Below are 15,755 nucleotides of genomic sequence, written 5' to 3' on the forward strand. Positions count from 1 at the left end.
GCATCAAACAATCATCGAACTAATTATACCAAATTCGGCCCAATAAATCAAATGCTGTCTCTTTATAACCAGCATTACACAGAAATTGATTTAACCATGTCGCGAACGAAGCTTAGGCAATATTTTAGTTCCCTGAGATAAAATACAACATAGTATTAAGCAAACATGTAGTCTACAATTGATTGACCGAATAATAATAATAATAATAATAATAAAAAAAGGTGATCTACTTGCGTTCAGAGTTGCTTGCTGACACTATCAATGCTTGAAATTTGCTGATTTGTACAGGCCGACTGCGATACAATTCGGATCATTCCGTATCACATCAACATCATGCTGTCTACTCCATCACCAGTGCATTGATGGCGATAGACTATGGATATCACTGATGGGTCAAATTTAGCCTTAAATTAAGCAAATAAAATGGCAATTTATTGGTACGATATTCTTGATAGTACGATTAAAACTGTGTGTTGGTCACTGAAAAACATTAATAGCATGGGTAAACGTGATCACTCGTTCTGCAGTGATTGTGATCTAGAGTGCGCATCACCGCTGTTGGTTGTCAGTTCAATGTGATATTGATAGTTCGCAACTGATATTGATAGTTTTAGTCCATCAGCCATCAGCTGATATGACTGAAATTGTGCAACTCTGCTTGCGTTACGGTGGAGTGAGGCATGGAGCTTTGGTAGTGTCATATCATACAAAATCACGAAAATCATTGTTTCGAAAAGTTGAAAAATTTACGCATGACTAAATTTAATTTTCGAGAAAATCTGTTGTGTTGAGTGAAGATGAATCGAAGTCATACCTCAAATTTTCAATGGCACAATCCTACAGACCCAGATAGCGTCACCACCATAAAGTGATAAATCTATCAGTTTGCAGCTCGGATCTCTGATTTTGTAGTTTTGTGCCCTTGAAAACTTGAGGTATGGCTTTAATTCTTTTTTTTTCACGCCATTAAGCTGCACAGACTATAACTTAACACTAGACAAGCACAACGGACAAGCATGCTCTAGTGGCACAGCCGAGAAACATTCCTGACGAAAAGTTTCAATGGCTGAAGCGGGAATCGAACCCACACCTCATGACACGATGCGCTTAAATGCCTGGTAACACTAACCGCAAGGGCACGAGGCCCACATTTCCACCTTGAAAGCTCATGAATGTTGAAATTATAAAATATAATACCAAGCACAAACCAACTAATTTTCCTTCTCCAGTTCTAACACGCTATAAAAAGCCGCTCAAGCCAAAAGACGAGTGATCTTTTTAGATTGGAGCAGGCAAAGGAACGATCCTTATGCTAGTGAGCGTGATAAACGATTGTGGATAGTCAATTGTAAGTAATACGCGTCGTTTCAAAAGAGCGATCTGAAAGACTTCCAAAACTTCCGTTGAAAAAGTGTTCCACTATGAATACATGAGAAAGAAGCATCATTCATGCATTGAAACCGTTTTTTTTTTTTTTTATATTGTTCAATCCGACCAATATTACCCTTGATTTATTACTTGATTTCCGCATGCGGAGGGTTAAGAAGTTCATTTAAATACTACATACCCAAATGTTATATTGTACATAACAATTGATTTTAGTTTCTCTCGGATATTTTTTCGCAGAAATCCATACCGAAGGAAGATTACACTCATCGCGTTTGTATTAACTATCATTATAATCTCGCTGGCTGGAGGGCTGTACTATGGACTTAAAAGACGTGATTCACAGCAAATTGCCACCGATCGGCACGGAGGAGCAGTGGTCGCCAATGGGCACGAATGTGCAGCAATTGGAGCGCAAATCCTTCGCATGAATGGAACTGCAGCCGACGCTGCAATAGCAACTCTGTTCTGCGAAGGGGTGACGTGTCCTCAGAGCATGGGCATCGGCGGAGGATTTCTACTGACGATCTACGATAGGGCAAACGACCGCGTAGAGACATTGAATGCTAGAGAAACCGCACCGGCTGCTGCCACGGAGGATATGATGGTGAAAGCGGATAATTCTACCAAAGATAAACGAGGACTTTTGATAGCCGTACCCGGCGAATTGAAAGGATATTGGGTGCTACATCAGAAGTATGGTAAACTAGAATGGAAAAATTTGGTTCAACCTACCATCGATTTGTGTAGGAAAGGTCACATGGTCACCGGATATTTAGAAAGAATCCTGTCCAGAACCAAAGCCAAAATTCACGCAGAACCATCACTTCGTGAGGTATTCATCAATCCAAATACAAATGACACGTGGAGGGAAGGAGACTATATCAAACGATTGGCACTGGCCGATAGCTTGGAGATCATTGCAAACGAAGGGGTACACTCTTTGTACAGCAGAAATGGAACTCTGCTACCGAAACTAATGCAAGATTTGAAATCATTCGACAGCATTCTCACAGAGGACGATTTTTACAATTATGAGTAAGTTATCGAGCACATTTCATTATTCCTTAAAGTAAAGATGAACCAAAGCCGCTCCTCAAATTCCCAAGAGCATAAATCTAGAAAATCAGACAACGGTTCTAGCTGAAAACTTGATCGGTTGGTCACTCACTGGTGGTGGCAAATCGATCAAGTTTTCAACTTAAATTCAGGTCTTGATTTTCATAATTGTGCTCTTGAAAATCTGAGGTGTGGCTTCGATTAATCTTCACCTTAATAGGCGACTTGGTTTGATTATTTTGTTAACATCATTTAATTTTCAAATATTTAACGGTTCTGTGCAGGGAAACAGTTGCACCTCCAAATGTATCCACAAAAATTTGGATACTGGTGGACAATCCGGGCTTTTGACTGAAAATGTAGTGTACATCTAATATTCCACCAATGATTGTTGGTAAAATATCAATATATTTCGAATGTATTTCAAATTTAGTCTGTACCAAGTCTTGCGATCTCATGTGAAATTGTAAGTATGCGATTCCCTAGAACCCCTAAACCTAATGTTGATATCTGTACTGTGACACATCAAATATTCCAGCAAATTTAAATGATTGGTGGTAAAGTAAGGACATTCTGGACCCATATACTCCCGTGCAAAAGTTTAAATATACAAAATGGTGTTGTCAGTATTACGTTAAATTTAAATTCTCTATTGTTTATTCGAAAGGCAATTACTTAATTTTACTTCCCATGTAGGGTGATGTGCTAGTATCCATCGTATTAATCATTGATCAGTGAGAACTGCAATTTTCCCAGCATTGCAGTGAATGATGCTGATACAAACCGATGCCAAACAATTCTTTCTCAAAACGGCTTGAGCATTGTACAATAAGATTTTGATAAATCTTGATCTCTTTTAGGAAATAATGCAAAGAAAATGCATCTTGCCGTATTCTCAATCCGTCGCTTTTTTCTCAGTACGGCGGATTGAAGAATGTTTACATTCTTGATTTTACTAGGTCGTTGAGGAAATTTCATAAAATTTCGTGAATTATAGAAGTTTTACGGCGCGTGATTGGAAACAAATCCTGCAGTGAAGAAACACGAAGGTTTTCCATAATGAAAATAAGTGCCCGGCGAAGTAAGTCACACAGGGGGGTGGGAAAAAACTTGTATCATAAAGCGCTGTGGCTGGTGTCGATCGTTTAAGCATTTCTCTCAAATCGTGTTCGTCCATGCGATTTCAGCGAAATAGAGGATAATTGAAGTGGATAATTGAACTGAAGTTATTTAACGAAATACAGTAGTTCATTTCTGGTGTACAAGTGTACAAACCATGACAGCTTTCACAAAAATACACTTGGAAAATGAATCTATATTGCAAGTAAGTTGGAATATCCGCCGTAGTGGAACATTTTAAGTTTGATACGACGAATAATAGCGCTTACGACGAAGTAAAACGAAACCCGATTTTGACAAAAATATTTTTTTACTAAAAAAAAACTGGTTTATTTTCTCAGCAATTGAAGGACTAAAATTCAAAAATAATGCAGCATTACAATTGTTACATTATATTTTTTGAAGACCACATACAAATTTTAGTAGGAAAAAAACATTGAAGTCCTTCGCGCAAAAATTGAGTGTAACCCCCATGATGCATCGTGTAAAACTTTAGGATCACCTGAGCTGTGAGCAAATCATTGTTAACAACTACTAAAAAACAATACATTACATATACGTCGCAATTGTAATAAATTGGACAAATTGATGTGAAATTTGCGAAAAAGTTACACGTCTTATCGGTGAGAATTGAACTCAAGACTCTTTGTTCACTAGATAGGGCGCGTTACCCCTACACCACGTGATGACTCATGGACGCGGAAGTTAACCTGAATTCGATTTAAACTCAATAATTACGTGGACCGCTTTCGAAAGAATTAGATACCCATCCTTACACAACGTTATCTATTGTACATTCAATGCCTAGCCGAGAGCGCATTATTTATTATTCTACTTTTTTTCTGGCCAACCTACACCCTTTGGCATTAGTTGTAGTTTTACGTCCGCCTATTTCTGGTACTAAGCCTAAGTACAGACGCACAGGAAGGCCTCCACACACACCTGGGACCCTACAAATCGAATCCATCAACACATGGGCCTGTATCGGGTTAGTAACGCTTTCGAAGGAAGAAGTGATCAGCCTAAGAACATCCCGACGGCGTCGACGGGAATCGATACCCAACCTTCACGCTAAGATCAGATTACCCATAAATTGATAATTCATTTACTCATTTATGGGTTTCACATATAAAACGCATAATATGAGTAAAACTTACCAATAAAAATTGGTAAATTTTACCCATATTATGAGCTTAGTTGATTTACCCAAATATGGGTAGTGTCGGTTACCCATATTTGGATGAAATAGGCCTTTTCATGTGACAGATCCGTCTATGCATTTGTTTACATCGGTGGAGGACTGGTGCTAACACGGGCCTGTCATTTTCATAGAAGAACTGTCAAAGTGCTTCCCGATCAGCTGATTTGAGATGTCATGTGAATAGGCCTATAATAAGAATTGTTGACAATTATGGTGCGGCAATCACAAGTTGGAATTCTTACTAATTCTTCGCGAAGGTAAGTAAGTCACTGTTTTGAGCAGTTATTTCAACTTGCTCTATTCCCAGTTTCAACATTGATCAAAGGATGCTGACCGAAGACGTCTCAGCGGATAAATTGCTGTTCTGAATGCTCTTAAGCGAGGAGCAATTCCATTGAAAAAATGGTACAGGGTGGGGGCAGATTTCGTATAGTTCAAAATGACCTTAAAATGATATTACTCGATCTCATCAAGTTTTATTTAATAATAAAGTTTCAATTGTTATGTTAATCATAAATTTCAATTCAATTCTAAATGATAATGGAAGATTAAATAAAATTAAATTACTCATATTTGCGTATTTTTCAAATAATTTATTTTACGCCCGAATACCCATATATGGGTAATGGCAGTTTACCTATTTGAGGGCAACATCTGAGAAAGACGAATTTCAGATCATTAAAGTCTAAGCGGTGAAAAAAAATCGCAATATTAAGGATGAAGTGATTGCTCAATTATGACAGCCGGCTTCTAAAGCCATGGAGTCAGACAACATCCCATTTATCGGCGCGAATGTTGAAATATATTTCAACGGCTGCTGATGTGAATACTCTACTACTACTTGAATATGGAATACTACGACATCAATAACAGGTGAACATAAAATTGGAAAATACACGTCTGTCACGTGAATAGAGCTTAGTGACATTTGAACACACGTAGACTAGCATACGCTCGTCATACACAGTTTGTTTTTGTTTTCCTCAAAGAAACTTGCACACGCTTTCCAGACTCATCAAAATGCATATGGAAATATTACCCAATTTGAAAAATGTATACCCGGATTCTGGGTGTTTTTCGAGACAGAGTGCATATTGTTTTCCTCTAAGGTTCACAACTACATCTACACTAGGGCACCCATACCATTGGGCGTGATAACCACTATGGCCATCGCCACGTTGACGTTGTGCACGAAAAGTGTCAGGTTTTCATACTACATATATTGTACATGATACAACAGTGCGACCAAAAAGTGTTGAAAGTTTGTGTTAACTATAGAGCTCATAGTTAAGGGTTAAGGTAAAACTCCGTTAAATCCACAAATTTATGTAAACAAGTAGTAGTATACAAAAAAAATCTCATATTTGCTGATAATAGTGAAAATATTATAAATAAGACATCGTTGCCAGTAATAATTGCATCAATTTGAGTCTTTCTCACGCCCGTTGAATAATATTGGTTGATGTCGTACGTAGCCTTCAACATTCCTGACAGCACTGCAAACAAGCAGCTGACTTGAAATTAGAAAATAAAAAAAAAAAGCAAAAACTGGTTTGTCAAGTTTTAAGTTGTTACCAGTAGAAACCATCTAGAAGATGTTTTTCTATGAACAAGTAGTGAAAGTAAACTGTGTTGGATGTTCTACGTGCAGCGAAAATGTTATAATTTGATGAAAAGTGTCCTTCGTTCGCGGGTGAATACGTGTAAACAAACATAGACAAGTTTGTCGTTCGTTCTGAAAATAAGTACGATTTGTGAAATTTCGACTAGCTACTAGTTATCAAACTATAAAAATGTAAAGTTAACAGTGTTCTGATGTCCCGTTAGCAATTTGGGAGTGATTACTTGTAGGTAAGTGAAATATTTTGAGAAAGAAAATGGACCACCCAATGAGAATATATACTAAGGTGTGGAAGAAGAAGCAATGGCTATGTATTAGTAAAGAGAAAAAAACGTAAACAAAAATAACTACGTCACTAATTTACACGGCTTCTTATGGAAGGTCGCTTGCTTGTAGTTGTGGAACATTTTGCACCGTACACGGATGTCACGCACACTAAATGTCTTCTTCCTCACCTCGGTATATATTCTCATTGTGGACCACCGGCAAATGTGTATGTATGTGTGAGGAAGCCATCTTCACTGCCATGACAGGGATCCCATCCTATATGTCCTTAACAGCAGTTCGTAGATGAACCAGTCAAAAGCCTGAAAATCTCCTTAAGAATATATAATAATTTGCACTATGACCTGAAAAGAAAAGGAATCGCCTTTCTCAATGCAAGAAATTGTCAAGAAAATCATTTTTATTTAATCATAGTACGCAGTTGTTGAAAAAATATGGCGCTTCACACGTTACTCGCTGTAGAAAATTTCTTGAACATTTCTGTCAGAGAAACTTACTTTTCATGGGCGAAACAACATACTTAGCTATGTACTTTAAATTGCAGTTTACAGTCAAATACTCCGAATATCGATGCATTTCAACCAAGAAACATTTCCAATGCCAAAACAAAATTTGTGGAGATTTTGAAGATCTTTTCTTCGGGAGATAAAATGGAGAGAGAAAGAAGAAACCTATCAATAATATAGAAATTAAACAACAATTCGTGACTACGAAATAAAAAGAGATTTACATAAGAGCACTCGCACTTATGGGAAACCTCGTAAGAAACTGTCAAAAAAGCAAAAAATATACATCTGCTTGTTTTTCTCACAGAAAACCGAAGAAAACATCAGTAGCTTCGTAGTCCCGAAAAGGATATCGTGAGAGAGGAAAAACAAAAAAAATCAGAAGTTCTGATTCAGTACATCATCATATGATTAATTGCATCAATATTGGTAACACTAGAATGGCGCCCGTGATTTTTTTTTTGGAGAAGTATGAGAATGTGGGGTATGTATTTTTATTACTTTTCCCTTTACATGCGTATGTTTAATACCTTTACCCTTACTGGCTGACAGCTGAGACGGTAATGCATGCGTATGCTGTGATCATAATATTAATGTGTGCATGATGTGGCCATCAGTCTTCCAATCGCCTCAAGCTAGTCAGTGTTAGATCTCCGGTGAAGTAAGTCGCATTCCGGGTAATTCTTCCACAGTGTTATAAGTTTACTGACAATCTCCCAATTTGTGATTGTTGAGTATTTACAGATTCTGTAGAGAATCTTGAGTTGATTCTGCAGAGAATCCTGAGAGGAGTCTGAAGAGTATCCTTAATGAATTCCGAAGAGAATCCTGAGTGGTTTCTAAAGAGAATCCTAATAGGATCCTGAAGATAATCTTTATAGGATTCTGAAGAGAATCCTGAGAGAATTCTGAAGAGAACCGTATAATAATTCTGAAGATAATCCTGAGAGGATTCTGAAATGAATCCTGAGAGGATTCTGAAATGAATCCTGAATGGATTCTAAAGAGATTCCTGAGAGGATTCTGAAGAGAATCCTGAGAGGGTTCTGAAGCGAATCCTGAGATAATTTTGAAATGAATCCTTTGAGAAAAATCTTGAGAGGATTCGGAAGATAATCCTGAGAAGATTCTGAGGAGAATTCTGAGTGGATTTTGAAGAGAACCCTGAGGGGATTTGCCAATAATCCTGAGTGGATTTTGAAGAGACTTCTGATAGGATTCTGAAGAGAATTCTGAGAGTATTCGGAAGAGCATTTAAATAGGATTCTTAAAAAAAATCCTTAGAAGATTCTGAAGAGAATACTGAGTGGATTCTGCAGAGAATTCTGAGAGTATCCTAAAGATAATCATGTTCCCTTTACGATCTACACAGGATTCTCTTCAGAATCCACTCAGGATTCTCTACAGAAGAGAATTCTTAGTAGAGTCTGATGAGATTTGAAAGGATTCTGAATAGAATCCTGAATGGATTCTGAAGAGAATGGATTCTGAAGTGAAACCTGGCAGGACTCTGAAGAAAATTTTTAATAAATTCTGACAAGAATCCTGAGTAGATTCTCTAGAGAATTCTGAGAGGAATCTCAAGAGAATTCTGAGAGGAATCTGAAGTGATTCTTGAGAGGCTTCCGAAGAGAATCCTCAGAAGATTCTAAAGAGAATTTTTGTAAAGATTGTTAAAAGACTTCTGAGAGGATTCTGAAGAGAATTCTGAAGAGAAGCAAGAGAGGATTCAAAAGAGAATATCCTGATAGGATTCTGAAGAGAATCCTGAGAAGATTCTGAAGAGAAACCTGAGAAGATTCTAAAGATAATCCTGACAGTATCTTGATGAGAATCCTAAGAGGATTCTGAAGAGAATCCTAAGTGGATCGTGTAGAAAATCCTGAGAGGATTCTGAATAGAATCCTCAGTGTTTTCTGAAGAGAGTCCTGAAAGGATTCTGAAGAGTGTCCTGAAATAATTCGTAAGAGACTCCTTAAAGGAGTCTAAAGAGACTTCTGAAAGGAATGTGAAGAGACTTCTGAAAGAATTCTAAAGCGAATCCTGAGGATTCTGAAAAGGATCTTGAAAGAGTTTTAACGATAGAATTGAATAGTGTTTGATAGAATTTAAAAAAAGAGAATCCTGATAGAATTTCTATGAGAATCCTGATTGCATTTCAAAAAGAATCCGGATAGAATTTCTAAGAAGAATCCTGAAGACTCAATGAGAATAGCTAGTGGCTTCTTATGAGAATCTTGAGAGAATTCTGATGAGAACTCTGAAAGTATTTTGACGAGTATCCTGAGAATTTTTTAATAAGATTTATTAAAGGACTCTGATGAGTATCCTTAATCACATTTTTCTCAGTATTCTTGCCAAAACCGTCAAGGATTCTCATCAGAAACCTCTAAGGGATCTCATTTGACATCTACCACCGATCTCTTCAGAAAGCTTTAAGGATTCTCAAGAAAAGCTTTCCAGAATTCTCATCAGAAATCTTCCAGAATTCAGAATCCAGAATACGACCGCTGCACAAGCCACGACGTCAAGATCATCATAGGAGATTTGAACGCTCATGTTGGCCAGGAGGAGGAGTTCAGACCGACGATTGGAAAGTTCAGCGCCCACCGGCTGACGAACGAGAACGGATAGATTTTGCCGCCTCCAAGAATATGGCCATTCATAGCACCTATTTCCAGCACAGCCTCCCGTATCGGTACACCTGAAGATCGCCTCAGCAAAATTGCAAATCGGTGGCACTTCTCCGACATAACCGACGTGGCGCCAACATTGATTCCGACCACTATCTGGTGATGGCTTGGGTGATGGTGAAACTGCGACCAAAACTATCCGTCATCAACGATGTACGGTACCGACGCCCGTCTCGGTACAATCTAGCGCGACTAAAACAACCGGATGTCGTTAATGCGTACGAGCAGAATCTTGAGGCAGCGTTGCCGGATGAGGGCGAGCTTGATAGGGCCCCTCTTGAGGACTGCTGGAGGACAGTCAAAGCAGCCATTAACGACGATGTCGAAAGCATTGTCGGATACACCCGATTCTGTTTTTGCACGGATTTATTTTACACGGCCGTGCAAAAAAAGTTTCCATACATTTTTTTCCACCAAAACCTTATTTTTGCATGAAACGTCGAGAAATGGTGTTACTTTTTTTACACGGTTTTTGAAATTTTGAACTGAAAACTTTTTTTGCACGGTACGCATCCCCCGTGCAAAAACAGAATCGGGTGTATGTGGAACGGAGCTCAAGAAACGATTGGTTCGACGAAGAGTGCCAAGCGGCGGGCTGCAATGCTGCAGCATGGTACGCGACAAAACGTGGAACGATACAGACTGAAGCGAAAACAGCAAACCCGCCTATTCCGGGACAAAAAGTGCCGCCTGGAAGAGGTGGAATGCCAAGAGATGGAGTTGCTGTACCGTACTCAAGAAACGCGGAAGTTCTATCAGAAGCTCAACACATCCCGCAAATGTTTCGTTCCGCGAGCAGAAATGTGCCGGGATAAGGATGGGAGCACCTTGACGGACGGACACGAGGTGATCAAATGGTGGAAGCAGCACTACGATGAACTTGAATGGCGCAGAGAACACAGGCACAGAAGGTCAGAACAGCGAAGGCGATTGCTACGTCAGCACAGCGGACAGTGGAAACCAACCAGCTCCCACGATGGGGGAAGTTAAGGATGCCATTCAACAGCTCAAGAACAACAAGGCCGCTAGCAAGGATGGTATCGGAGCCGAACTCATCAAGATGGGCCCGGACAGATTGGCCGGTTGTCTGCATCGGCTGATAGTCAGAATCTGGGAAACGGAACAGCTACCGGAGGAGTGGAAGCAAGGCATTATATGCCCTATCTACTAAAAGGGCGACAAACTGGAGTGTGAAAATTATCGTGCAATCACCACGCCACCACGAAAACGCCGCCTACAAAGTGATATCCCAGATTCTCTTCCGTCGCCTATCACCTATAGCAAACGAGTTCGTGGGAAGTTATCAAGCAGGTTTCATCGACGGCCGCTCGACAACAGACCAGATCTTTTCTGTGCGGCAAATCCTCCAGAAATGCCGTGAGTACCAGATCCCTACACACCATTTGTTCATCGATTTTAAGGCGGCATACGATGGTATCGACCACGTAGAGCTATGGAAAATCATGAACGAGAACAGCTTTCCCGGGAAGCTCACAAGATTCATCGGAGCAACGATGGACGGTGTGCAAAATTGCGTGAAGATCTCGGGTGAACACTCCAGTTCGTTCGAGTCTCGGCGGAGACTACGACAGGGCGACGGACTTTCGTGCCTGTTGTTCAATATTGCGCTTGAAGGTGTCATGCGGAGAGCCGGACTTAACAGTCGAGGCACGATTTTCACGAGATCCGGACAAATTGTTTGCTTCGCGGACGACATGGATATTATTGGGAGAAAATTTGAAACGGTGGCAGATTTGTTCACCCGCCTAAAACGCGAGGTAACAAGAGCCGGGCTAATGGTGAATGCGTCGAAAACAAGTACATGCTGTTAAGCGGAACTGAGCCCGACAGGGCCCGCCTAGGAAGCAGTGTAACGATGGACGGGGATAACTTCGAGGTGGTGGGCGAGTTCGTCTACCTCGGATCCTTGTTGACGGCTGACAATAACGTTAGTCGCGAAATACGAAGGCACTTCGGCTCCAGAAGAAACTGCGGCCAAGAAAGATTCACCCCCGCACCAAATGCACGATGTACAAAACGCTCATAACACCGGTAATCCTCTATGGGCATGAGACGTGGACTATGCTCGATCAAGACTTGCAAGCTCTAGGGGTTTTCGAATGCCTCTACGGCGAACCCAGTATCGTGAAGGTGGCTAAAGCTGGAAGGATACGCTGGGCAGGGCATGTTGCAAGAATGCCGGACAACAACCCTGTAAAGATGGTGTTCGCTACGAATCCGGTCGGAACAAGAAGGCGTGGGGCGCAGCGAGCTAGGTGGATTGACCAGGTGCACCAGGACCTGGAGAGCGTGGGTCACAGTCGAGGATGGAGAGAAGCGGCCATGAACCGAGTGAATTGGCGAAATATTGTTGGCGAGGCTTTATCAAGATACATGATGTAAAGCCATATAACTAAGTAAGGATTCTCAGCACAATCTTCTCAAGATTCTAATCAAAATCCTCAAATGCTTTTCAGGATTCTTATAATGATTTTTCCATGATATTAAGAATTTCAACAACAAAGCATCGCTGTTCCAAAATTAAAAACAGAAACTATAGTTACATCTCGAGCATAATGATCGACCTTATCTTTATATTTATGTAGGGTCGATGTACCAATAGTCGCATAGCTATGAACAAATATTTGTATAAAATCGAAAAATAACAGTAGCGTCATTATTTTTACATCATCTGAAAGCTTTTTATCTTGGTTTTGTGGGAAAAATGTGAGAACTACGAAAACTCATATCTTTGTATTCATTATCGCTTGTGCCACTATAGGAATACATGTGCCTATAGTAGCACTATTTCTAATTTCTGTTCCTATAGTAGCACTAGCATCACGGCGTTGGCAAAATACTAATCAAACCCGTACGTTTATATTTTTCCTACAAAGTGTGGATCAAAAGCTTTCCTTTGATGTAAAAAAAGTTCGTAATTCATCAATTATTTCGTATAATAAATAATTGTTTCTCTCAGTAGTGCTACTATAGGAACAATAGGTTTACTATAGGTGCAAGGGAGCTCAAATTTTAAGCAAAACTAATTATTTCGATCATTTATTGAACAAAACCAAACTGTGTATCAATGGTACTTAGATAAATAGCTCCTAACCTTCATGTCAAACATTATTTTGAAAAGATTTATAGCAAAACGGCAGTAAAAAGCCACTAGTGCGACTATAGGGGACTGTCCACTAAGGGAACACCAACAACAAAATAATTGTTATATATAAATTTCAATTCACCTGACCTACTGAGCTAAATCCAAAATGGAACAGTATTATATGGTGTTTCACACAATTAGTATTTCCTAATAATGGGCTCCCGATGGTCTTCTTATGTTCAGTAAATTTAATTCCATATGTCACAATATAGTAATAAACATTAGATTTGGGTTGTAGAATCAACATATTGCATACTGGGAAGTCCAAAAAAGTTCCACAGGAGATCTCATGACTTAATAAATACTAAATTTACCCACATTCACATAAATACATCAGAAATATATAGAAATTTTACAAATAATCACTGGTGGAATATTTGGTGTAAACTACATTTCGACCATGGATTTTTCAAGATGCTTCAACCATTATGTGTAATTCACGTTTGACATTTGGACCATGTGCCCGGAATGTTCACCGATAACACAGGGTAACAAAAAAGACATTTTTGCGTGTCTCAAGGATCAAATTATGTGTCTCTAGTAGATATATATGGCATAAGACAATACTTTTCAGAACCATCAAAAAATAGTATTTTACCAGCGGAAGAATTATGAACTTTGTTGAAAAGTATTTAACACATGAAGTTTGAATTTTGTGACACATTAGGCAAATAAATTACCATACAAGTTGGAAAACTTGTATGTAAGTTGGCTGAAGTCGTCAAATATAGCATTTTCAACAGTCAATATTTCAAAAACTAGACGTGTTATGATATTTTTGAAAACGGCAATGGATTCAGCAACCCCTTATTGAGTAAATAGTGGTATTTTGGTGCTTGAGACAAAAACGTATTCCGCAGTGTAATCAAATATTTGTGAATGCATTTGGAGGTGCAACTATTCCCCTGTACAAAACCGTTATAATTTTGAGAACCGCTCTATAGGGACAGCAGATATGACCAAAAGATTGCAACAAAGTCGTCCACTCCTTTTAAGGGTTAAATACATTTAACTTATATGCAACGTTTTACATTTCAGACCCAAGTGGGAAGCTCCTTCAACGATAACGGTTCGTGGTAAAAGTGAAGTACATTCGTTTCCGTTGCCTGGAAGTGGAACGCTACAAAACTTCATGCTAAAAGTTCTAGACGGATACAACGATCTGAACGTAACGGATCCCTTGACCTGGCACCGAGTTGTGGAAAGTTTCAAATTCGGCTATGGTCTTAGAACGAAGGTTGGGGACCCGACCTACCTCACATCGGCCCATGGCTTGTTGACTAATTTATCCAGCCCAAGTTATGCGGAGTATGTACGCAGTCAAATTCATGACAATGAAACTTTTGACAAATACAATCATTACGGAGCGGAATTCGCCAATCCAGAGGATCATGGCACAGCGCATATTTGTGTACTGGCAGCTAATGGAGATGCGGTGTCCGCAACAAGCACTATCAATTATTTGTATATTTAGTGTATTGCTCATAGTTTATCAATGCTAACCTGCGTTTTGCTCATTTTCCAGATTGGGTGCCAAAATTCGTTCCCGATCAACGGGAATAATCCTCAACGACGAAATGGATGATTTTTCGTCACCTGGAACGGTCAATACATACGGTTTGCCTCCATCACCGGCAAATTTCATCGTTCCTGGGAAGCGACCTCTTTCATCAATGACACCCACAATTGTAACGAATAAGGCCGAAGGAGTTCAAATGGTGGTTGGTGGAGCAGGTGGTTCACGCATTACAACGGCCACCGTTACACTTCTTCTCCGGTATCTGTTCTTTGGAGAGGAACTCGAAACGGTAATGAATGCTAGGCGTCTCCATCATCAGTTGGCTCCAATGTGGGTGGACTACGAAGCGGGTTTTGACGAAGCCATTCTGGAGGGATTGCGTAAACGAGGGCACGATGTGCGAGAAAAGACGCCAGATGCTGGTTTTGCTGCAGCGACAGCAATCGCTAAAAATGCACACCACGAGGTGTCCGCAGCCTATGATTCAAGGCGAGGGGGAAGTGTAGAACTAGTTGCGTAGTCCTACGCAGACTGGGTTTTATACGAATAAAATGCAGTTTAAAACACTTTTTTATTACAAATATCAAATCCTAGAAAATATTTCTACAATTACCTACCTTTATATCTTGTTGGCTATAGCGTCGCTTCACGTAGCTTGCCGGACGTACTGTAGGACTCCACCGTCGTCGATCTGGGGCAATACTCCTCCAGTTGCCCAGAACGTAAGGTTCGCAGGATTTATTCTACAGTCTTAGTGGTTTTCCACGAAATCACTGACCACTACTTGGTTCCCCGCTGAATTATTTCCATTCCATTCCAAAATATTTCCAAAATTCTTTCTTCCGACACAGGGAAACGGAACTGGTGTAGTTGTTAAAACACACACCTCTCACGCCGAGAACTTGAAATAGAATCCCATCCCCGAGATAGTCATTTAAAACGTAAAAAGTTATAGTGATGACTTCCTTCGGATGGGAAGAAAAGCCGTTAGTCCCGAGACGAGCTAGCCTAGGGCTAAAAATCTCGTTCAGCGCTATAAAGTCTACCGCATTCTATACATCTGCGTCACCTTTCTTCTTGGCATTAACGTCTGTGGCAGAGTCGGCATCTCAGCTCAGCGTTCAAGAGCACTTTTACAGTTATTTACTAAGCCTTAGCCAAAGCTGCCATTTTCGCATTCGTATATCGTCTGACACTGAC

The 15,755-nt window shown here is 39.9% G+C and overlaps 1 protein-coding gene across 3 annotated transcripts in view; it reads left to right on the forward strand.

Annotated features, from left to right (window-relative positions):
* Nucleotides 1–15,138, forward strand: part of LOC5579337 (gamma-glutamyltranspeptidase 1) — a 171,012-nt gene extending 155,874 nt beyond the window's left edge. For all 3 annotated transcript variants that reach the window (XM_021848647.1, XM_021848658.1, XM_021848651.1), the window contains 3 exons: nt 1,627–2,424; nt 14,075–14,500; nt 14,562–15,138. In XM_021848647.1, coding sequence (XP_021704339.1) covers nt 1,627–2,424; nt 14,075–14,500; nt 14,562–15,075 — 1,738 coding nt within the window. In that variant the 3' untranslated portion in view covers nt 15,076–15,138. The remainder of the gene's footprint in view (nt 1–1,626; nt 2,425–14,074; nt 14,501–14,561) is intronic.
* Nucleotides 15,139–15,755: the final 617 nt, after the last annotated feature.

The sequence above is a fragment of the Aedes aegypti genome, chromosome 1 (genome assembly GCF_002204515.2).
Source record: "Aedes aegypti strain LVP_AGWG chromosome 1, AaegL5.0 Primary Assembly, whole genome shotgun sequence".
Lineage (NCBI taxonomy): Eukaryota > Metazoa > Arthropoda > Insecta > Diptera > Culicidae > Aedes > Aedes aegypti.